This window comes from Trachurus trachurus (assembly GCF_905171665.1).
Source record: "Trachurus trachurus genome assembly, chromosome: 12".
In the NCBI taxonomy this organism is placed as follows: Eukaryota; Metazoa; Chordata; class Actinopteri; order Carangiformes; family Carangidae; genus Trachurus; species Trachurus trachurus.
In genome coordinates, this window is record NC_139908.1 from 644406 (window position 1) to 667500 (window position 23095).

The 23095-nt window shown below is 38.3% G+C and overlaps 2 protein-coding genes across 2 annotated transcripts in view; one reads left to right on the forward strand and one right to left on the reverse strand.

Moving 5' to 3' along the window:
* Positions 1-23095, reverse strand: part of ube2l3a (ubiquitin-conjugating enzyme E2L 3a) — a 274466-nt gene that overhangs the window by 66171 nt on the left and 185200 nt on the right. The gene's annotated exons all lie outside the window — the stretch shown is intronic.
* The window catches only part of pi4kaa (phosphatidylinositol 4-kinase, catalytic, alpha a), a 61086-nt gene that overhangs the window by 25843 nt on the left and 12148 nt on the right, over positions 1-23095 (forward strand). The window contains exons 19-42 of the mRNA XM_083983602.1: positions 833-883; positions 1206-1314; positions 1960-2096; positions 2192-2325; positions 3104-3186; positions 3291-3361; positions 3473-3597; positions 3729-3810; positions 4109-4192; positions 4975-5064; positions 5466-5585; positions 6544-6636; positions 6787-6943; positions 7947-8074; positions 8816-8974; positions 9750-9901; positions 10010-10117; positions 12609-12736; positions 15807-15962; positions 17698-17777; positions 18495-18694; positions 19446-19533; positions 20250-20471; positions 22003-22123. Of these exons, the coding sequence (XP_083839728.1) occupies positions 833-883; positions 1206-1314; positions 1960-2096; positions 2192-2325; positions 3104-3186; positions 3291-3361; positions 3473-3597; positions 3729-3810; positions 4109-4192; positions 4975-5064; positions 5466-5585; positions 6544-6636; positions 6787-6943; positions 7947-8074; positions 8816-8974; positions 9750-9901; positions 10010-10117; positions 12609-12736; positions 15807-15962; positions 17698-17777; positions 18495-18694; positions 19446-19533; positions 20250-20471; positions 22003-22123 (2878 nt within the window). The remainder of the gene's footprint in view (positions 1-832; positions 884-1205; positions 1315-1959; positions 2097-2191; positions 2326-3103; positions 3187-3290; positions 3362-3472; positions 3598-3728; positions 3811-4108; positions 4193-4974; positions 5065-5465; positions 5586-6543; positions 6637-6786; positions 6944-7946; positions 8075-8815; positions 8975-9749; positions 9902-10009; positions 10118-12608; positions 12737-15806; positions 15963-17697; positions 17778-18494; positions 18695-19445; positions 19534-20249; positions 20472-22002; positions 22124-23095) is intronic.

The window sequence follows — 23095 nt, forward strand, 5'->3', positions numbered from 1 at the left end:
CCACATTGGATAATGCAGGCGCACGGATTATACGTCAGCCTGTACACGATTCACCAGCCACTGATATTGGATCTGTCATCCGTCATTCAAACGTCTGAGACACACACACACACACACACACACACACACACACACACACACACACACACACACACACACACACACACACGGAGCTCGGGCTCGCCCCAAGCTTTGAATATCCCGCCCGCTCGATAACGACCAATCAAATTCGTTTTCCTGACTCAGGTAAACTCGTGTTGCAGCTTGTGACAACTCGGCGCGACAAACAGGACAAACGGCCATTTCTGTACTACACCTTTAAAGTGATGTTTGTCCAGGAAACAGAGAAGCTGACTGTGCGTTCACACCAAAACCTTATAAAGCCTCAAAACGCCAGAAGTCAATACATTTTCAATGAGAGCCCGGCGACACTGAGCGTCCAAAGCATCACCAGACGAGAAGTTGAGCCCTGGTTAACTTAAGGGTAATTAGCTATGACGCGTTTCAGAATAGAGATGTCCGTCGGCGGCATTTTTTTTCCTTTTTTTTGTATTTCGGCTCCCCAATGACCAGCGCGATCGAACTTTGACGTCAGTCACGTGACGAGCGACCAAAGCAGCTGAAAATATTTGCCGTTTTGGGAGCTGTCTTGTCTGACGCCCACCCTCGAGCGTTTTTGACGCTTTGGAAGCTTTTGGTGTGAACGCACAGTTAGAGCTGGTTCTGGTTCTGGTTCTGGTTCTAAACCTCCTGACTGTTTAATAATATATAATAATAATGAATAATATTAATAATTAAGTTTTATTCTATTCTGACTGGTTTCTCTCTCCAGGCGTCGAGCAGTGCTGGAAACCTCGGTGTCCTGATCCCAGTCATAGCTGTGGTGAGTGATCATTATGGGATATTTAAGACGTTTTGACATATTGTGTCACAGATGAAAGAGTAGAGATCCAACAGGATGAGGAACTGCCTTAACTCTTTTATTAATCTATTTAATAATGTCTGCTACTTTATCTGATATTTAATATATTTTAATATTCTTTAATTAAATATCTGTCTTTGTGTGGCGGAGCATTATTAAGTTGTACCTGGTGTAATTACAATAAAGCTGGTTCTGAAATATCTGTTCTTTAATCCTGTGTTGTTGTTATTATTATGGGCTGTACCTGCTGTATCCTAGCAACCACTGATCTCTCCTCCCTCAGCTGACTCGGAGGCTGCCGCCGATCAAAGAAGCGAAGCCGCGTCTGCAGAAGCTGTTCAGGGACTTCTGGCTCTACTCCGTCGTCATGGGCTTCGCCGTGGAGGGTTCAGGTACAAGACGCTCTCTCTCTGCTGACCTTTAAAGGGATAATTCAACAACATTTTTGGCAAATTGGCCCATTGCCATAACCCCTATAGTCATAGCAGTAGGTTCGTTACCTTTAATTGTTGGTTTCCCTCATCAAACTCATCAAATACACAATCCAACAACTCCACAACGCTCTGGTGGACAAGTTGTGAGCTGCACATTCACCACGCTATGAGATAATAACACAACGTTACCACACAGAGTTGTTTTAGAGGGAAATACAGAGACTGATGATGAAAAACTGTCCCTGAAGGCAACGTGCATCAGCGGTTTTGCATGAATTTCCCTCTAAAACAACTCTGTGTGGTAACGTTGTGTTATTATCTCATAGCGTGGTGAATGTGCAGCTCACAACTTGTCCACCAGAGCGTTGTGGAGTTGTTGGATTGTGTATTTGATGAGTTTGATGATGGAAACCAAGAAATCCCATAATGAGCCTCCGTAGCGTAGCTCTGAGCAGCTCACGGCTCTGCTCCGCCGTTCTAAAAACAGCTTGCACCGACAATTAAAGGTAACGAACCTACTGCTATGACTATAGGGGTTATGGTGATGGGCCAGTTTGACAAAATGTTGAACTATCCCTTTAATGTGTGTGTGTGTGTGTTCAGGTCTGTGGCCAGAGGAGTGGTATGAAGGTGTGTGTGAGATCGCCACCAAGTCTCCTCTGCTGACGTTTCCCAGCGGGGAGCCGCTGCGCTCGGAGCTGCAGTACAACTCTGCTCTGAAGAACGACACCGTCACCCCGGTAACACAACACACACACACACCTGTAACACACACACCCACCCCTACCTGCAGCGCCTGGCTCACGGTGGTGTGTGGTTGTTGTCATGAGGACAGGCGGAGCTGAACGACCTGCGCAGCACCATCATCAACCTGCTGGATCCTCCTCCTGAAGTGGCGGCGCTCATCAACAAGCTGGACTTCGCCATGTCCACGTATCTGCTGTCTGTCTACAGGCTGGAGTACATGAGGTGAACCATCAATCGTCTATTAGGGATGTAAACAATTAATCGACTATCGATTCATTGTCGATAAGAATTTAATCGATTAAATTATTTGCAATTAATCTATCCTTTTCAATGGGAGTTTTACTGTGAAATGTAAACAAGCAAAGCGGACATAATGTAGCGAGAGGAGAGAGGAGGTGAAATAACATGTTACTTTTAAAGCAGAAGTAAGCGATCCGGTCGTTTTGGCTAATGCTGCGTTCCAGGCAGGCTTTTGAAACCGTAAATTACAGCTGCACACACAGAGAGGACTGCCCCTTTATGCCGTTCTCTCTCCTCATTGGATAAAGGTTGTAGGATACAAGGAAAGTTTTCTCCTGGGCTCAGAGCAGAGCAGAGTGACTGACAGACCCGTGTTTCAGACCAAACACTCTATAGAAGTGATTGCTGTCGGAAGATATAACTATTTAAGACTTATATTAACACAAACATTCACCTGACTTCTGCTTTAAACATTTTTCATTGTGCTGTGCTCTTAAAAAAAACTAACAAATACTAGTGCAGAGTCCTATAAGGAATGTTGAGCTTAAATTTTCCCCTTAAATTTAGGTAGGAAAATCACCGCTTATCAATTAATCTATCATCGATCGATAAGGTCTATCAACTATTGATTAATGAATTACTCGATAATTTCTATCTATCTATCTATCTATCTATCTATCTATCTATCTATCTATCTATCTATCTATCTATCTATCTATCTATCTATCTATCTATCTATCTATCTTCTGCTTTGCTTCAGGATGCTGCGCTCTCTGGACTCGGACCGCTTCCAGGTCATGTTCCGATACTTTGAAGACAGAGCGATACAGAAAGATAAATCTGGTGAGCAGAGGGACAAACTAAACTAAACTAAATGAAATAAAGTTAAATAAAATAAAATAAAACGTTTCCTCGTCACAGATTAAAGTGAGTTAAATCCCCTCCAGGCATGATGCAGTGTGTGATCGCCGTCAGCGACAAGGTGTTCGAGGTCTTCCTGCACATGATGGCTGAGAAGGTGAGTAATTACACTGTGTCTTAATCAATTAATTAACTGATTGATTGATTAATTAATTAACTGATTAATTAACTGATTAACTGATTAATTCATTGATTATGTGACATTCAGCCAAAGACCAAAGGCCACGAGGAGGAGCTGGAACGCCACGCTCAGTTCCTGCTGGTCAACTTCAACCACATCCACAAGAGGATCCGCAGAGTGGCCGATAAATACCTGTCAGGCCTGGCCGAGACGTAGGAAACACACTCTCTAACTCCTTAACACACTCAGGCTTTAATTAATTAACTGTTTTTAAACTGCAGCAGCTTCAGACTGAAGTTAACACACACACACACACACACTCTGTGTTTTATCTCCCCCTCAGCTTCCCTCACCTGCTGTGGAGCGGCCGCGTGCTGAAGACGATGCTGGACATCCTGCAGACGCTGTCGCTCTCTCTCAGCGCTGTAAGGATCTACACTTTATATTATATTATATTACATTATATTATATTATATTATATTATATCATGTTATATTATATTATATTATATTATATTATATTATATTATATTATATTATATTATATTATATTATATTATATTATGTCATATTATGTCATATTATATTATATTATATTATATTATATTATATCATGTTATATTATATTATATTATATTATATTATGTCATATTATGTCATATTATATTATATTATATTATCTTATATTGTATTATATTATATCATATTATGCGTTGCATTGCAGGACATCCACAAAGACCAGCCGTACTACGACATCCCAGACACTCCGTACAGGATCACGGTCCCAGATACGTACGAGGCCAGAGAGGTGAGGGAATTAGTGATGTCACCATATAGAGATAGATTATTGTCAGAGAAATAATCACCATTATTCTGCATGCATTCATTTTACAACACTATATAATTACATTACTAATAATTTACACAAAATATTTCAAGTATCTATTAATAAAAGACCATTTATTAATCCCCCAGGGGAAAGGTTTGAAATATTAAAGTCATTAATTGTCATCTAAACCAAATGTTTAAGTTTATTTAATCATTCTTTTTTAATTACAGATGACACACTAACATTTAAACTCCTTCCTGTCTAATGTTACGTTAGATAAATGGTCTTTACTCTGCTGATAGGGTTCAGACTAAAGCTTTTTTCTTAAAGTGACGGTATTTAAGAACCTTTATGATTAATTAAAACATATATTATCATGCAGAGTTATGTAGATTACAACAGTTATACTTGCTGCTGTCATACTGGTTTGCATTGATGTTCAGGTTGCAGTTGCACATAGTAGAAAGAAGAAGGAGATACACTCACATCTTTGACAAGAGAAAGTGGTTGTTATGCCTTGATGTCCTAAAAACTAAATTATTGTTTTGTGTGAATGCCTTTTGTTTCTTTTGTTTTTTGTAACTTTTTTGGTCAATTTCTATTTAAACTGCACAAAACTGAACTAGTAAAAAAAAAACTAAAATGTTTGATGTAAATGAGCAGGAAAAACAATAATAATGCATAATTTCTTACCATTTAGACTCTTTTTAAACAGTACAGGGTGTAGTATTAATGATGTATGTGTGTGTGTGTGACGGTAGAGCATCGTGAAGGACTTTGCTGCTCGCTGTGGAGAGATCCTGAAGGAGGCGATGAAGTGGGCTCCGTCTGTCACCAAGTCTCATCTACAGGTACATCAAACAGATATAACATAGATAAACCTACAGGTAGATGAAACAGATATAACTGATATAACATAGATAAACCTACAGGTAGATGAAACATATATATGATTGTTATGCAGAGATGGACAGAAATCTCCTAAAAACATAATGATTGTTTTGTGTAAATGCCTCTTGTTTCTATTGGTTTTTGTAACTTTTTTGGTCAGTTTCTATTTAACCTGCACAAAACTGAACTGGTAAAACAAAAAAACTAAAATGTTTGATGTAAATGAGCAGGAAAAACAATAAGATAAACCTGCAGGTAGATGAAACAGATATGATATAAATGAACCAGAGTCATATAAACTATAGATAAACCAGTCAGTCAGTGTGCCGTGCCTTTAACTGCTGTACGCGTCGTTCCTCAGGAATACCTGAACAAGCACCAGATCTGGGTGTCGGGGCTGTCGCAGCACACGGGCCTCGCCATGGCAACAGAGAGCATCCTGCACTTCGCTGGATACAACCGACAGAGCACCACGCTGGGGGTGAGACACACAAACACACTACCTTTTATTCTTCTTTGTTTTTTATTAAAAAGGTTTCTCCATAAACATGTCGTTGTTTCCAGAAATCTTTGCAATCACACATTGATCCACTGAAAACAACTCTAACAACAACTCTAAACGCTGTAGTTCGTCCACCAGGCCTGTGTGTGGCGCCGTAACGCTGTAGTATGTCCACCAGGCCTGTGTGTGGCGCCGTAACGCTGTAGTATGTCCACCAGGCCTGTGTGTGGCGCCGTAACGCTGTAGTATGTCAAAGTCAAGGTCTTTAAAACTAGAGGAGATCGAGCCTTCGCAGTTGCGGTTTCCACGCTGTGAAACGCTTTGCCCTTTTCTGTGCGGTCTGTGACTAGCCTCTCTGTTTTTAAAACACATCTTACGACCCACTTGTTCCCCCGGGCCTCTAGCTGAGTTAAGTCTCCTGTATTGGAGCTTTTATCTGTTTTGCTTGTATTGTTTATTGTTGCTCATTATTTTATCCTGTAAAGCACTTTGGTTGGCCATAGGCCTTTTAAATGTGCTATATAGATAAAGTTGACATTGACATTGAATGCCCCTGAAAAAGTCAAATGGTGTAACCACAGAAGAATGATAGATATTAGATATTTTACCCATCTACAGTGGATTTAAGCGGACTTATAAAAATATACTTTCTTCTGAAAACAGTAGCCTAAGTTGAAATAGATTTTATTGCATTTTGTCGATACTGAGCAGGACCTATTCTAAAAACACTGTCTTTTTCCTAAATATTGTGACAAATTATGTAAAATTTGTTAAGAAACATAGTGTTGCAATGCAAAAACGAATTGTATTTTTTGTTTTTTTTCGACATTTGAGTCCAGATTTATTTTCCTGTATATAGAAAAAATACTGATTACACCTCTTGACATTGTGTGGCATCGTGTCAGAATATTTAATATTTAATATTTTGCGTTTCCAGTCGACTCAGCTGACGGAGCGACCGGCCTGTGTGAAGAAGGATTACTCCAACTTCATGGCTTCACTCAACCTGAGGAACCGATACGCTGGAGAGGTGAAGCCGCCTGTTAATGCTCGTTTATGTGTTGTATTTATTCATGCTAGACGTGTTTCCTGTACAGAAGCAGTATCCGAGGACCGTGTGTGTGTCTGTGGATGAAGCTGAGCTGTGTTTACTGTGTGTCTCCGCTCCGTGTGTGTGCAGGTCTCTGGGATGATCCACTTTGCCCAGGCCGTCAGAGGAACGTCGGACCTCAGTCGGCTGATGATCAAGCAGATGGGAGAAGCTCTGGACTCGGGTCATCCTGAAGCCTTCACCGAGGCCATGTTCAAGCTGGCCGCGCTGCTCATCAGCTCCAAAGGTCACACTCTCTCTCTCATCTGCATTTGTTCTGTTTTTATTTTCATATTTTATTTTTTTATTATTTCAAGAACTAGAGCAACAGTTACATTTACAAACTGACGAGACCAAATCAAATCAAATCAAATCAAGTGAGTCAGTGAAACATGGACCAGAAGGTGGAGGCTGAAGCTAAAACTCATTGTGCCGCCTGTTGTACTTAAAGATTTTATTATACAGGATTGAAGATTTAAGAGCCAAGAAAACTAAAAAATAAAACTAAAACTAAAACAAAGTCAGAACTAAACAAGAGCAGACAGGTTTAATATTATGACTTCATGCAAAACAACAGAAAAGACCAAGTAGAACAGACAAGCTCAGATTCTAGATTCTGCAGATTTTACTCCCAATAGGTGATTATATTATCTTGTTTATACTTTTTTTTTTATTTATTTATTTTTTTTATTTTGGACATGTTAATTGAATCAGACTTCATCACTCACAATTTCAGTTGATTGAGGTTGTTCCAAAGAGTTACTCCTTTTATGGATAAACAGTGGCTTTTCATGTTTGTTCTTGCATAGCTTGTTTTGAAAATGCAGACAGCCCTAAACTCACTCAAATGACAGGACAATAGAAAGTCAAAAAATAAATACATAAAGATAATAATAATAATACCGTAATAGTAAAAAATGAATAAATAAAACACATTATGCAGTAATGGAAGATACAGAGAGACAAAGCAGCATCACTACTCAGAGATCAGGTTCCAATACAGATAAATTAGTCAGTCTGGTGAGCTGGTAGACTTTACATATAAATTGAAAATTTTCTGTATAGAGGCAAACAGCTGTTGAGTTCACAAAGCCACATTTTAATTGGAAGGGGGCGTCAGATTTCCACTTTATTGCAAAACATTTCTTAGCAACTGTCAAAAGGATTTCTGTTTCTAGACTGATTCTTACCTCTCTCCTCCTCCTCCTCTTCCTCCTCCTCTCTCCTCCTCCTCCTCTTCCTCTCTTTAGACTGTGATCCTCAGCTGCTGCACCACCTGTGCTGGTCTCCTCTGAAGATGTTCACCGAGCACGGCATGGAGACGGCTATTGCATGCTGGGAGTGGCTGCTGGCGGCGCGCGTCGGGGTGGAAGTACCGGTACGTAGCCGTTTATACACAACACAGGATCAGAGAAATCTCCTAAAAACAACATTTTGTTTTGTGTAAATGCCTCTTGTTTCTATTGGTTTTTGTAACTTTTTTGGCCAGTTTTCTATTTAAACTGCACAAAACTGAACTGGTAAAAGTAAAAAACTAAAATGTTTGATGTAAATGAGCAGGAAAAACAGTAATAATGCATAATTTCTTACTGTTTAGACTCTTTTTAAACCCTGACAGGGTGAAGGATCCTGGGAGATACAATTCATAACATTCAAACTTTACAAGATGTTTTACTTTGGTCCAAAACAGACGAGCAGTAACAATTTGTCAGAGTTAACCCTAACACTGTTTCCAGGTTGTATCTGTGTTGTAACTGTAACTTTTTTTTGGGACAAATTTTACCACTTTTTTCTAGAAAATTTAACTTTTTTTTTTCTTTTTTTTTAATTTGACCACTTTTTTTTTGAAAATTTTTAAGTTTTTTTATTTTTTTTTATTTGACCACCTTTTTTTTCTTTTTGAAAATTTGTAACTTTTTTTTTACAATTTGACCACTTTTTTTTTAGAAAGTGTATTAGTTTTTTTTTTTTTAAAGTTTTACCACTTTTGCAAGATTTTTTTTTAACCTTTTTTTGGGGGGAAATTATTACCACTTTTTTCTATAAAAGTTGAAATGTTTTTGGAGAAATTGTAACTGTAAGTGTAACTGTAACTTTGTCCCGTCTCTCTCTGTCTCAGTTCATGCGTGAGATGGCGGGAGCGTGGCAGATGACCGTAGAGCTGAAGATGGGGTTGTTCTCTGACGCGGTGGTGGAGGCCGATCCTCTGGCTGCTTCAGAGGAGAGTCAACCTCTACCCTGTCCTCCAGATGTTACACCTCACCACATCTGGATCGAGGTAGACTACATCTGCTCCTCTCTCCTCCTCTTTCTCTCTCCTCCTCCTCCTCCTCTTCCTCTTCTCTCCTCCTCCTCCTCCTCTTCCTCTTCCTCTCCTCCTCTTCCTCTCTCCTCCTCCTCTTCTCTCTTCTCCTAATATGGCCCGACCGATATGGATTTTTTGGGGCCGATGCCAATTACGATTATTAGGGGGGGAAGGGAAAAAATCATCCGATTAATCGGCCGATTATTATTTTTTTTAAATAAAGTTTTAAAATTGTATTAATTTAAATAATATCTATATATATTATATAATATATAAACTAGGGCTGCCCCCAAATAGTTTACAAAGCACTGGTCGACCAAAATGTCATTGGTCGATTGCTCGCAGGAAAAAACAACAACATTTGGAGCCGTGTCTTGTCAAAATGAAGTCAAAATCAATATGACTGAACTGTATGAAAGGCTATAGGGCTTTTATTTTGAAGGGCCAGATACAGGAAGTCATGACACTTGTCACTCTGCTGTGCTGTGAGGTGGTTAGTGGACAGTGGATGCAGTTGGATGCCCCTCTACAGGATAAATAGCCTAATGTCGGGGATCTTTTCAAATGGGGGAACATTTTCAAAGTAAAACCAAGTCTTATTCACTGCATTTTATTTCTGAAAATATCGGCGACAATCGGCGAATTTTGGCCGATTACTGATTCTTCTCAAACGGGCTATAATCGGGTCCTAGTCTAACTCCTCCTCTCCTCCTCCTCCTCTAACTCCTTCTTCTTCCTCCTCCTCTAGTTCCTGGTCCAGAGGTTTGAGATCGCTAAGTACTCTAGTGCCGACCAGGTGGAGATCTTCGGCAGTCTGATGCAGCGCTCGCTGTCGCTCAACGTGGGCGGAGCCAGCAGCAGCCTCAACCGCCACGTGGCCGCCATCGGACCGCGCTTCAGGTTCAACACTACACTACACAACACGACACGACACGACACGACACGACACGACACGACACGACACGACACAACACTAGACATAGATCTACTCTGTGTGTGTGTGTGCAGGCTGCTGACTCTGGGTCTGGCTCTGCTTCACTCTGACGTCGTCACCAACTCCACGGTGAGAAACGTGCTCAGAGAGAAGATCTACTCCACCGCCTTCGACTACTTCAGGTACTTTAATACACACATTTAACTAACAGTTATTCACAGGAAAATACTGAGACTGAGACGCGTCCATATATGGTGATGACATCGTTTTAATGTCACTACTTTCTTTCTGCCTTTCTTTCTTTCTTTCCCTCTCTATCTCCATATATCTACCTCTTTCTATCTATCTATCCCCTCTTTCTTTCTTTCTTTCTTTCTTTCTTTCTTTCTTTCTTTCTTTCTTTCTTTCTTTCTTTCTACCCCCTCTCTCTGTCTTTTTCTTTCTTCCTTTCTTTATTTCTGTCTTTCTACACCATTTCTCTGTCTTTTAACTCCTTTCTTTCTACCCCTCTCTATCTCCACTATCTACCTATTTCTATCTATCCCCTCTTTCTTTCTTTCTTTCTTTCTTTCTTTCTTTCTTTCTTTCTTTCTTTCTTTCTACCCCTCTCTATCTCCACTATCTACCTATTTCCATCTATCCCCTCTTTCTTTCTTTCTTTCTACCCCCCTCTCTCTGTCTTTTTCTTTCTTTATTTCTGTCTTTCTACACCATTTCTCTGTCTTTTCACTCCTTTCTTTCTTTCTTTCTTTCTTTCTTTCTTTCTTTCTTTCTACCCCTCTCTCTGTCTTTTTCTTTCTTTCTTTCTTTCTACCCCTCTCTATCTCCATCTATCTACCTCTTTCTATCTATCCCCCTCTTTCTTTCTTTCTGTCTTTCTTTCTTTCTTTCTTTCTTTCTTTCTTTCTTTCTTTCCCTCTCTATCTCCATCTATCTACCTCTTTCTATCTATCTACCCCCTCTTTCTTTCTTTCTTTCTTTCTTTCTTTCTTTCTTTCTTTCTGTCCTTCTACTATTTCTTTCTTTCTTTCTTTCTACCCCCTTTCTCTGTCTTTTTGCTTCCTTCTTCAGCTGCTTTCAGCATTCACACGCATTTCTCTCTCTAAACTCTCGATGTCCTCAATGACTCCTCGAGATTTAAATTAGATTTTTTTTTTAGATTAAGTTTATGGTAACGGTTAAATGAAATGAAATGAAATATGAAAATTTGCAGTTCAAACCTTTATAGTCTCATAAATATGTGAATCTGGACCACAGAGTTAATTCATACAAACACAGAAACGTCATCTGATGAGTAAAAGAAAAGAGGAACTTGGAACTCTGTCTTTTTCTTTCTTTCTTTCTTTCTTTCTTTCTTTCTTTCTTTCTTTGTTTCTTTCTTTGTTTGTTTGTTTCTTTCTTTCTTTCTTTCTTTCTTTCTTTCTTTCTTTCTTTCTTTCTTTCTTTCTTTCTACCCCTCTATCTCCATCTATCTACCTCTTTCTATCTATCTATCCCCCTCTTTCTTTCTGTCTTTCTAGCCCCTTTCTCTGTCTTTTTCTTTCTTTCTTTCTTTCTTTCTTTCTTTCTTTCTACCCCTCTATCTCCATCTATCTACCTCTTTCTATCTATCTATCCCCCTCTTTCTTTCTGTCTTTCTAGCCCCTTTCTCTGTCTTTTTACTCCTTTCTTTCTTTCTTTCTTTCTTTCTTTCTTTCTTTCTTTCTTCCTTTCTGTTTTTCTACACCCTTTCTCTGTCTTTTTACTCCTTTCTTTCTTTCTTTCTTTCTTTCTACCACTCTCTCTCTGTCTTTTTCTTTCTTTCTTTCTTTCTTTCTTTCTTTCTTTCTTTCTTTCTTTCTTTCTACCACTCTCTCTCTGTCTTTTTCTTTCTTTCTTTCTTTCTTTCTTTCTATCTCCATCTATCTACCTCTTTCTATCTATCCCCCTCTTTCTTTCTTTCTGTCTGTCTTTCTACTCTTTCTGTCTTTCTACCCCCTTTCTCTGTCTTTTTGCTTCCTTCTTCAGCTGCTTTCAGCATTCACACACATTTCTCTCTCTAAACTCTCGATGTCCTCAATGACTCCTCGAGATTTAAATTAGATTTTTTTTTTTAGATGAAGTTTATGGTAAAGATTAAATGAAATGAAATGAAATATGAAAATTTACAGTTCAAACCTTTATTGTCTCATAAATATGTGAATCTGGACCACAGAGTTAATTCATACAAACACAGAAACGTCATCTGATGAGTAAAAGAAAAGAGGAATTTTCTTTTTCTTTCTTTCTTTCTTTCTTTCTTTCTTTCTTTCTTTCTTTCTACCCCTCTATCTCCATCTATCTACCTCTTTCTATCTATCTATCCCCCTCTTTCTTTCTGTCTTTCTAGCCCCTTTCTCTGTCTTTTTACTCCTTTCTTTCTTTCTTTCTTTCTTTCTTTCTTTCTTTCTTCCTTCCTTCCTTTCTGTTTTTCTACACCCTTTCTCTGTCTTTTTACTCCTTTCTTTCTTTCTTTCTTTCTTTCTTTCTTTCTTTCTTTCTTTCTTTCTTTCTTTCTTTCTTTCTACCACTCTCTCTCTGTCTCTTTCTTTAAAAAAACAAAAAAAAACTCTGAATAAAAGCTAAATAAACGTCACCTGCTATGTTAATGTAACTGATAACATCTCTTTCCGATGACTTCCTGTCTCTCTGCAGCGCTCCTCCCAAGTTCCCCACGCAGGGCGACAAGCGCCTGCGCGAGGACATCAGCATCATCATCCGCTTCTACGCCAGCATCCTGTCGGACAAGAAGTACCTGGCGGCGTGCCACCTCGTCCCCCCCGGTGAGCTTGGCTCCACGCCCGCGCCCAGCACGCTCTCCGCCGGGATATTTGGATCGCTTATCGTGTCCAGCACTTCCCCGATATCGATCCTGAGTAAGCCTTAACGACGCGGCCGAGCTCGCAGCTCGGAGCTCGTCGGCATGCCGACCACAACGCCTGACAAATCTGACGCCTCTGATCCTCACGCTGCTGCCGATAGATAGATCTATCACGGATCTATCTGTCACGCAAACACAGAGTTTTATTTCTCTCTTTCTCCACTGTTTCCTCTCACTCCATCACTTTTCTGCACTGCAAAAACTCAAAATCTTACCGATAATATCTTATCTGTCTTATTTGTAGTCAAAATGTCATTTCTAATCAAAACAAATCTCATTCTACTTACAATAAGACTCATCACATTTAAAAAGCAGCTTGTTTTTAGACACTTTTTTACTTCTTTCAAGCAGATTTTCACTTGAAATAAGTAGAAAAATCTGATAGTGGAGCAAGTTTTTTGTGTTTGTAATAAGAAAGAAAAACTTGCTCCACTATCAGATTTTTCTACTTATTTCAAGTGAAAATTTGCTTGAAAGAAGTAAAAAGTGTCTAAAAACAAGCTAAGATATTTGAGTTTTTGCAGTGTATAGATACTAGCTGGGAAAGCATTGAACACACTGCAAAAACTAAAAATCTTACCGAGAATATTTGTTTTATTTCTTGTCAAAATGTCATTTCTAATCAAAACAAATCAAATTATACTTAAAATAAGACTCATCACATAAAAAGCAGCTTGTTTTTAGACACTTTTTACTTCTTTCAAGCAGATTTTGTGAAAAGTGAAGTGAAAATTTGTTTGATCTAAAAACAAGTTAATTATTAGGTGATGAGTCTTATTTTAAGTGGAAACAGATTAGTTTAGACAAGAAATAAGACAAATATTCTTGGAAAGATTTTGAGTGTGTCTTTTAAGTAGTTTCCCTCAGTGTCTCTCCTCTCTCTTCTCTTTTCACCTCTGTTGTTTAGCAGCTGTGAGGAAAAAGCGCAAATTTGTCAGTTTGCGTTGAGCTGCATGATAAATCATCACGTCACCCCCCCCCCCTCGCCTCGCCACCACTCCCCCTCCTCCACGACTCAGCGACTCAGCGACTCGGCCACTCGGCTCTCATTCCCATCGAGCTGCTGCTGCTGCTGCTGCTGCTGCTGCTGCTTCAGGTAGACCGGTCCTCTAACCGCAGATCCTGGATCAGATTGTAACCGACTTCCCCCATCGCGCTTTAACAGACAACAGACCAGACTTGTCACGGTACCAGAGTTTCAGTAGTCGATACCAATACCAGTGACTTTACACGATTCTCGATACCGCAATCAAAAAAAAAACACACACACAAAACACTAGAACCCATGTGCTTCTTAATTAACTAGGCCAACGGTTCTCAAAGTGGGGTCCAACTTTATTTATTTTTTGACAATTTTTACCACTTCTTTCTAGAATTGTTTTTGAAAAATATTACCACTTTTTCTAGAATTTATTTCCCTTTTTTTTCAATTTTTTTTTTAAAATTTGACCTTTTTTTTTTTTTTTAGAAAATTTGTAACTTTTTTCTTTTTTTTTTGACCACTTTTTTTTTTTTTTTGAAATTTGACCACTTTTTTTTTTTTTTTTTTTTTAGAAAATTTGTAACTTTTTTCTTCTTTTTTTTTTGAAATTTGACCACTTTTTTTTTTTTTTTTTTAGAAAATTTGTAACTTTTTTCTTTTTTTTGACCACTTTTTTTTTTTAAATTTGACCACTTTTTCTTCTAGAAAATTTGTAACTTTTTAAAAAATTTGAACACTTTTTTTTTTCTTTTTTTTTTTTTTTTTAGAAAATTTGTAACTTTTATTTTTTATTTTTTTAGAAAATGTTTAATTTTTAATTTATTTTTAATTTGATCACTTTTTTCAAGAATTTTTTTAACTTTTTTTTTGGGGGGGGGGATTATTACCACTTGTTTCTATATCTATATATCTGTTATCTCTCTCGTCATGTAAACATGAGCTCAAACCTGTGGCGCACACCGAGTTGTAGTATATCCGTAAAAGAAGCAGATAGATACCGACGTATTTCTTGCGTGTTTGCATCGACTTGGTACCGAAGCGTCGGTTCTCGTGACAACCCGCTAGCAGAATAATAATCATCTGAGCCGATAACAGAATAATAATAAGTATCTGAGCCAGTATCAGTGGTTGAAGGCAGCTGCTACCACCATGTCAACCCCAGTGGAGCTCCCTGCACATGCATGACATCACATCACAGCAGCAGACGACTCATCTCGCTCTGCAGATCCTCCTCCTCCTCATCGACCACATTATTGATGTTTCACACCATCTAAAGTCACTGTACTGGTTATAATGATAAGATAACGTCCTCATCGACCACATTATTGATGTTTCACACCATCTAAAGTCACTGTACTGGTTATAATGATAAGATAACGTCCTCATCGACCACATTATTGATGTTTCACACCATCTTAAAGTCACTGTACTGGTTATAATGATAAGATAACGTCCTCATCGACCACATTATTGATGTTTCACACCATCTTAAAGTCACTGTACTGGTTATAATGATAAGATAACGTCCTCATCGACCACATTATTGATGTTTCCCTCCATCTAAAGTCACTGTACTGGTTATAATGATAAGATAACGTCCTCATCGACCACATTATTGATGTTTCCCTCCATCTAAAGTCACTGTACTGGTTATAATGATAAGATAACGTCCTCATCGACCACATTATTGATGTTTCCCTCCATCTAAAGTCACTGTACTGGTTATAATGATACGATAACGTCCTCATCGACCACATTATTGATGTTTCACACCATCTTAAAGTCACAATACTGGTTATAATGATAAGATAACAACATGTGTGTCACCATCTAAAGTCACTATACTGGTTAATGATATGATAACATCATGTGTGTAAGAAAGCTGAGTGCTCTATTAATGGAAAGACTCATGTTAAAAGGAGTAAGTATACAGTTAAAGGACCAGCAGCACCAGTGTGTGTGTACTGAGTGTGTGTGTGTGTGTGAACAGACAACCAGGACCCGTCGTTGAACAGTCTGTCGGTGATGAACGCCGCCGACATGCGCAGCAACATGGACTCCAGCTCGCGCTCGCAGCAGAGCAGCCAGGGATGGATCAACACCTACCCACTGTCCAGCGGCATGTCCACCGCCTCCAAGAAGTCTGGTATGCACACACATAATATAAATATTAAATATTAATTAATATAAAATAGATACGATCCGATAAGACCAAATACACCGCTAACCTTTAATATTAAATAGAATAAGATTAGATCCAATAAGACCAAATATTCCTAGGGGAAAAAAAATCACAAATGTACGACTTTATTCTCGTAATGTTATAACTTTTTTCTCGAGGAAATGTACGACTTTATTCTCGTAAATTTACGACTTTATCTCGTAAATTTACGACTTTATTCTCGTTATGTTATGACTTTTTTCTCGTAGGAAATTTACGACTTTATTCTCGTAATGTTATGACTTTTTTCTCGTAGGAAATTTACGACTTTATTCTTGTTAATTACGACTTTATTCTCGTAAATTTACGACTTTATTCTCGTAATGTTATGACTTTTTTCTCGTAGGAAATTTACAACTTTATTCTCGTAAATTTACGACTTTATTCTCGTAAATTACAACTTTATCTTGTAAATTTACGACTTTTTCTCATAGTACGACTTTTTTCTCATAGGAAATGTACGACTTTATTCTCGTAAATTTACGACTTTATTCTCGTAATGTTATGACTTTTTTCTCGTAGTAAATTTACGACTTTATTCTCGTAATGTTATGACTTTTTTCTCGTAGGAAATTTACAACTTTATTCTCGTAGGAAATTTACGACTTTATTCTTGTTAATTACGACTTTATTCTCGTAAATTTACGACTTTATTCTCGTAATGTTATGACTTTTTTCTCGTAGGAAATTTACGACTTTATTCTCGTAAATTTACGACCTTATTCTCGTAAATTACAACTTTATCTTGTAAATTTACGACTTTTTCTCATAGTACGACTTTTTTCTCATAGGAAATGTACGACTTTATTCTCGTAAATTTACGACTTTATTCTTGTTAATTACGACTTTATTCTCGTAAATTTACGACTTTATTCTCGTAAATTACAACTTTATCTTGTAAATTTACGACTTTTTCTCATAATAGTACGACTTTTTTCTCATAGGAAATGTACGACTTTATTCTCGTAAATTTACGACTTTATTCTCGTAATGTTATGACTTTTTTCTTGTAGGAAATGTACGACTTTATTCTCGTAAATTTACGACTTTATTCTCGTAATGTTATGGCTTTTTTCTTGTAGGAAATGTACGACTTTATTCTCGTAAATTTACGACTTTATTCTCGTAATGTTATGACTTTTTTCTTGTAGGAAATGTACGACTTTATTCTCGTAAATTTACGACTTTTTCTCATAGGAAATGTACGACTTTATTCTCGTAGGAAATTTACGACTTCATTCTCGTAAATTACAACTTTATTCTCGTAAATTTACGACTTTTTCTCATAATGGTACGACTTTTTTCTCCCAGGAAGGGGGGGGGGTTATATTTTTTTCAACCGGATTTGATGATTTCTGTGGATTTTTTGGGCCCAATGTGTTAAAAAGTGGATTAAAATGAAATAAAAGTTATCAGATCATATAGATAAAGTTGTGCTGAAAAGGAAAGATACAAAGCAGCATGGACATGTTACACATGTTTTTATGTGGTTTATAAAGGTAAACTTATAAAGGCAAAATCCAAAGTATTCAGAAACAAAATAGTCTCAGACTCCTAAGAGTTAACGTTTAAATAATAAACTCACATAAACATCCTAAAGGCTTAATAAATAAATAAAGTGTTCAGCGGTTTTAACTTCCTGTTCCTCGTGTCGCCGTAGGAACGTCCAAGAAGAGCAACCGAGGGACGCAGCTGCACAAATACTACATGAAGCGGCGGACGCTGCTGCTGGCGTTACTGGTGAGAGCTCAGACTGTGGAGATCGTAATGTGTTAACGCTAATGTGTGTTATTGTCTTACAAATGTATATTTATTAATGTGTCTTTGGTATTTTACCTCATTGTTGCTTTTCTTTACGGTTGCCTTTTACCATCAGGCAGAAGGACCGGCGATGAAAACTAGCTCTTTTAGCTAACTCGGGTGCATTTTAGGGCTGGGACGATATGCTTTTCTCCCGATTTGATTCTTCTACGATTTTTTGGATGGTGATTCGATTTAAATTGCGATTCTACGATATTGCAGATTCTCTCTATGATCTTTAGTCTTTAGCATTTTTAACATTTATTTGCACACAAACACTGTAGGAGCCTATAAATTAACATACTCCATTATAAAGTGAACTTAGACCCTTTTCAAAACCTGGACTCTCTGTATGTAAAAAGGCGAACAAATGCACATTGCACAATATTTAAAAAAATTCATCAAAAGAAAAAAAAAATTCAAAAAAAAAAATCGACTTTTGAAAAAAAAAATCGATTTAAAAATCGTCAAAAAAGATATTGCGATATTTATGTGAATTGATTTTTTCTCCCACCCCTAGTGCATTTACATTAGTTTTTTACAATGTTTTATTAATGTACATTGTCCCTTGTCAATAAAATTAAACTGAAACTGAAGAAGCCTGCTCATCATTATTAATATTAATATTAATATTTAATGTTTATTATTTCCTCCCAGGCCAGTGAGATCGAGCGTCTGACCACCTGGTACAACCCGCTGTCCACCCAGGAGCTGGCCATCGCCACGGAGACCTCGGTGGAGACCAGCATCGCCAACTGGAGGTCCAAGTACATCAGTCTGACGGAGAAGCAGTGGAAGGACAACGTCAACCTGGCCTGGAGCATCGCCCCCTACCTGGCCATGCAGCTGCCCCCCAGGTCACAAGCTGCTAGCTGTTAGCTGTTAGCTGTTAGCTGTTAGCCGTTAGCTGCTAGCTGTTAGCTGTTAGCATCTTTAATAGCAATAATTAATATGTTTGCATTTAAAAAAAACCTGCAGCTCCCACTTCCTCTGCTCTATAGACTTTATAAGTCAACTAGAAAAGGAAAACAGAAGCTTTTATCAACTTTAAAGAGAATTTTGGCAAATTGGCCCCATTGCCATAATCCCTATAGTCATAGCAGTAGGTTCGTTACCTTTAATTGTCGGTGCAAGCTGTTTTTAGAACGGCGGAGCAGAGCCGTGAGCTGCTCAGAGCTACGCTACGGAGGCTCATTATGGGATTTCTTGGTTTCCCTCATCAAACTCATCAAATACACAATCCAACAACTCCACAACGCTCTGGTGGACAAGTTGTGAGCTGCACATTCACCACACTATGAGATAATAACACAACGTTACCACACAGAGTTGTTTTAGAGGGAAATACAGAGACTGATGATGAAAAACTGTCCCTGAAGGCAACGTGCATCAGTGGTTTTACATGAATTTCCCTCTAAAACAACTACGCCTACGCTGTGATAATGAATAGTAGCCGTGGTATATGCTCATTATACCACGGTTAACAACCAATCAGATCGCCGGATTTCACCTTTCCGTTTTATGAATATATATATATATATATATATATATTCTGTATATTGTCCTTTATTGACGTGTTTTTTGGTTTTTTTGTGTCCTCGTCTCCAGGTTTAAGAACGACGCCATCGTTGCCGAGGTAACGCGGCTGGTGAGGCTGGACCCTGGAGCGGTCAGCGACGTACCAGAGGCTGTCAAGGTGAAACACCATTTAACCCTTTAATTAACTAATAATAATAGCTAGAAAATCTCCTCTGGGGAAATTTTGAGAGGGCCACGGGAGCTACGGCTCAGAAAATATTTGTATTGGAGTCAATGAGGAGCAGAGACAGACGTGGCCGCACTTAGAGGCTGATTCTGTAAATTCTGTAAGTCTCTCTGATATTTTGAGCACATGATGAGAGAGATAACAAGTTTGTCTTACAAATTCTGAAAAAATGATGTGTGTAGAGTGTAAATTGTGGCCGGGCCGAGTGTAGAAAGAGAAAAAATCTGGAGTTTTTCTGGCATCTCTCCCACTCTAACCGATGATGTCACGCACTCTGACACGAACATTCCGTCCAATACACACCCATTATAATCTCATAATTTCTCCAAAAATGATCATGGTCATTGATCAGGGATTGATCAAAAACTATATGACCTATCAAAACATGGAGTAATACGACAATACACAAGACTTGTGTCTACTGTTTAAAGTTTAAATGAAGTCTCTAGGTGAAAGTATGCCTGAGCAGTAGACAGCAGTAGGCAGTTTGAAAAGTCCGATGATTTGTTCGTTTTTTGACCTTCTCCCATTCATTCTCTATGAGACCTTTTTCGCCGTTTTTCGCGGACGATGGCCCGTGGCCCTAATAATGAACTGTTCATGACCAGGGAATTAATGAAGCTTTGTGTGTGTCTGTGTGTGTGTAGTTCTTGGTGACGTGGCACACCATCGACGCCGACTCCCCGGAGCTGAGCCACATCCTGTGCTGGGCCCCGGCCGACCCCCCCACGGGGCTGTCCTACTTCAGCAGCCTGTACCCCCCCCACCCCCTCACCGCCCAGTACGGGGTCAAGGTGCTGCGCTCCTTCCCCCCCGACGCCATCTTGTTCTACATCCCTCAGATCGTACAGGCGCTGCGCTACGACAAGGTACACAACACTACTACACACCACAACTAACCCTGGTCATGAGTTACTTTTATAATGTAGTAATTCAGTTCCTAACTCTTTTGGAGAAAGTAATCAGTAACTATAACTAATTACTTTATAAAAATAACATGCAACGCAACACAACAGACAATGATACAAACATCATACACCTTTACACACAAAGCTCATTATAGTTACCGGTACATTGAAACATAAACAGGTCACAAGGGAATACAATGACAGGGATTCATTAGAAAGAAAAATTATATATCTATCTATCTATATACAGTAAATATATACAATAGATAGATAGATAGATAGATAGATAGATAGATAGATAGATAGATAGATAGATAGATATAAACGGCATTGTCGTTGATTTATATATTTAATTAAACAACAATGTAACGTGAGTCTGTCAACATTATTGCATTATATTAACTGTCAAAATGGGGTATAGGCCTTTAAACTCTGTCCATATTTTTATTTTTTACTTCAGCGACAAGTTCATAGAAAAATATTTAACTTGTTGATTGGACAGTTGGAGCCTCTCTTCCAGTCTTTGTCAAAAAAAAACAAAAAAACATATCTCGTACTTACCATTGAATAGTTTAACAGTAGGCCTAATATACCCAAATATTTGAAAAATGTTTGAATTTGAAAAATGTATTTCAAAACACAAGAAAGCTGATGCATCTGCTCAAAGGCTTATATGTAAAAGCCTATGAATATTCTCATTTGTCCAGGGCATCGTTATCCCCAAAGAAATGTAAATCTTATTTGTCTAGGAAGTCCTACAGTAGTTGTCCTAGACAAATAACCAAGTCCAGTTGTGTTTGATTTAAATTTCTTTGGGGCTTATACTTAAACTTTACAGTAGGCTAATCTCTGCACACGTAGAGGACAAGAGTAGTTATTTGAAACCATCAACGAACATATTAATAGATTATTAATAGATAGATAGATAGATAGATAGATAGATAGATAGATAGATAGATAGATAGATAGATAGATAGATACATAGATAGATACATAGATAGATAGATAGATAGATAGATACATAGATACATAGATACATATAAACCCTAAACAAAGCAAAAAAACACATTTCATTACATTTGACATCATCAGTAAAGGGCTAAAAGACTTCATAGAAACTTTCTTTTCCTGATCTTTCAGTAAAAATCTTATTTTCTCCGGCTCTGAATGTCTGATAATAACATCGGTCATAAGATCTGAATACGTTGGATCTGCCTTTGGTTTCCAGTTGAGTGAAATCAGTCTTGGTGCAAGTCAACAGACAGACAGACGACAGAGGAAACCCCACGATGCTCCATGTTGGTGTAGATACTGTCTCAGTGCTTCGATAGCTTCAGGCTTTGTGCAGCTTTTTAAATCACTGTTGTGTGTGTGTGTGTGTGTGTGTGTGTGTGTGTGTGTGTGTGTGTGTGTGTGTGTGTGTGTGTGTGTGTGTGTGTGTGTGTGTGTGGTTGTATGTGTGTCTGTGTGGTTGTGTGTGTGTGGTGGTCAGATGGGCTACGTTAGAGAGTACATCCTGTGGGCGGCTCAGAAGTCTCAGCTTCTGGCTCACCAGTTCATCTGGAACATGAAGACCAACATCTTCATGGACGAGGAGGGACACCACAAAGACCGTGAGTCTCCACAGTCCGGTTCACACCTCCACACTCCTCCTGCTGCTCTCACACGATGCAACACAACAACTACAACTACACTTAGAAACACACTTCATAGGAGGAAGATCAGAGAAGTTACAACACTGAGCTGTGAAAAACCTTCTATGCTGAATAGTATGGAAGAGCATTAGGGCCAACAACAGAGATTTTTTTTTAAAGATTCTGAGATAAAATAATTAGTGTGACTGCTGAGCAGTCACACTATTGTTCTTCTGTTTGGCCATTTTCTTCCGCCTTTTTACGGTCTTCTTCTAGTCCTTCATACTTTGTGCTATTTCAACAATTCATATATCAAAACGTGCAGCTTTTTCTGGACTTTATTGGCATTACTTTTCTCTTTTTAACTCTTTATACTTTTTAAAATATTTAACTTTTTCTGATTTTTTTCAGCTTTATAATGGGTGTGTATTGCGTCTAACGAGCAGAGCCAGAGTGGTGTCAGAGTGGATAGAGGCAAAAAAACATTCTAGAGTTTTTCTGGCTAAACTGTCAGCACGGCCACAAATTAAACTCTAGACAAATTATTTTCTCCAGTTTTGTAGCCACACTTGTCTTCTGGCTAAAATTCTGGTCAAAAATGCAAAGAGACTTAGATAATAATTTAAAATATTTTTTAAATGCAGCCAGGGAGCTCTCTGCTCTCATTCAGCTCAATGTATTTTTTTCACAGCAGCAGGAGAAGGAGCTCAACTTTGTAACTTGCTGTTAAGTGCTTTTTAATTCATTTTAATTCACCAAAAAATAGTCACAGGTCACAAAAAAGTCCTCTTCTTACTTGGTGTGGCTAATTTATACTAATTTCTCTTTATTTTAAGAATCATTGAAAAATCTCACATTCATCAAAGTCTCAACCTCTCTTCACCACAACTCCACTGTAGTGTAGGGGGTAGGGTGGCTGCTTCCCAACCCCAAGGTCACTGGTTCGAATCC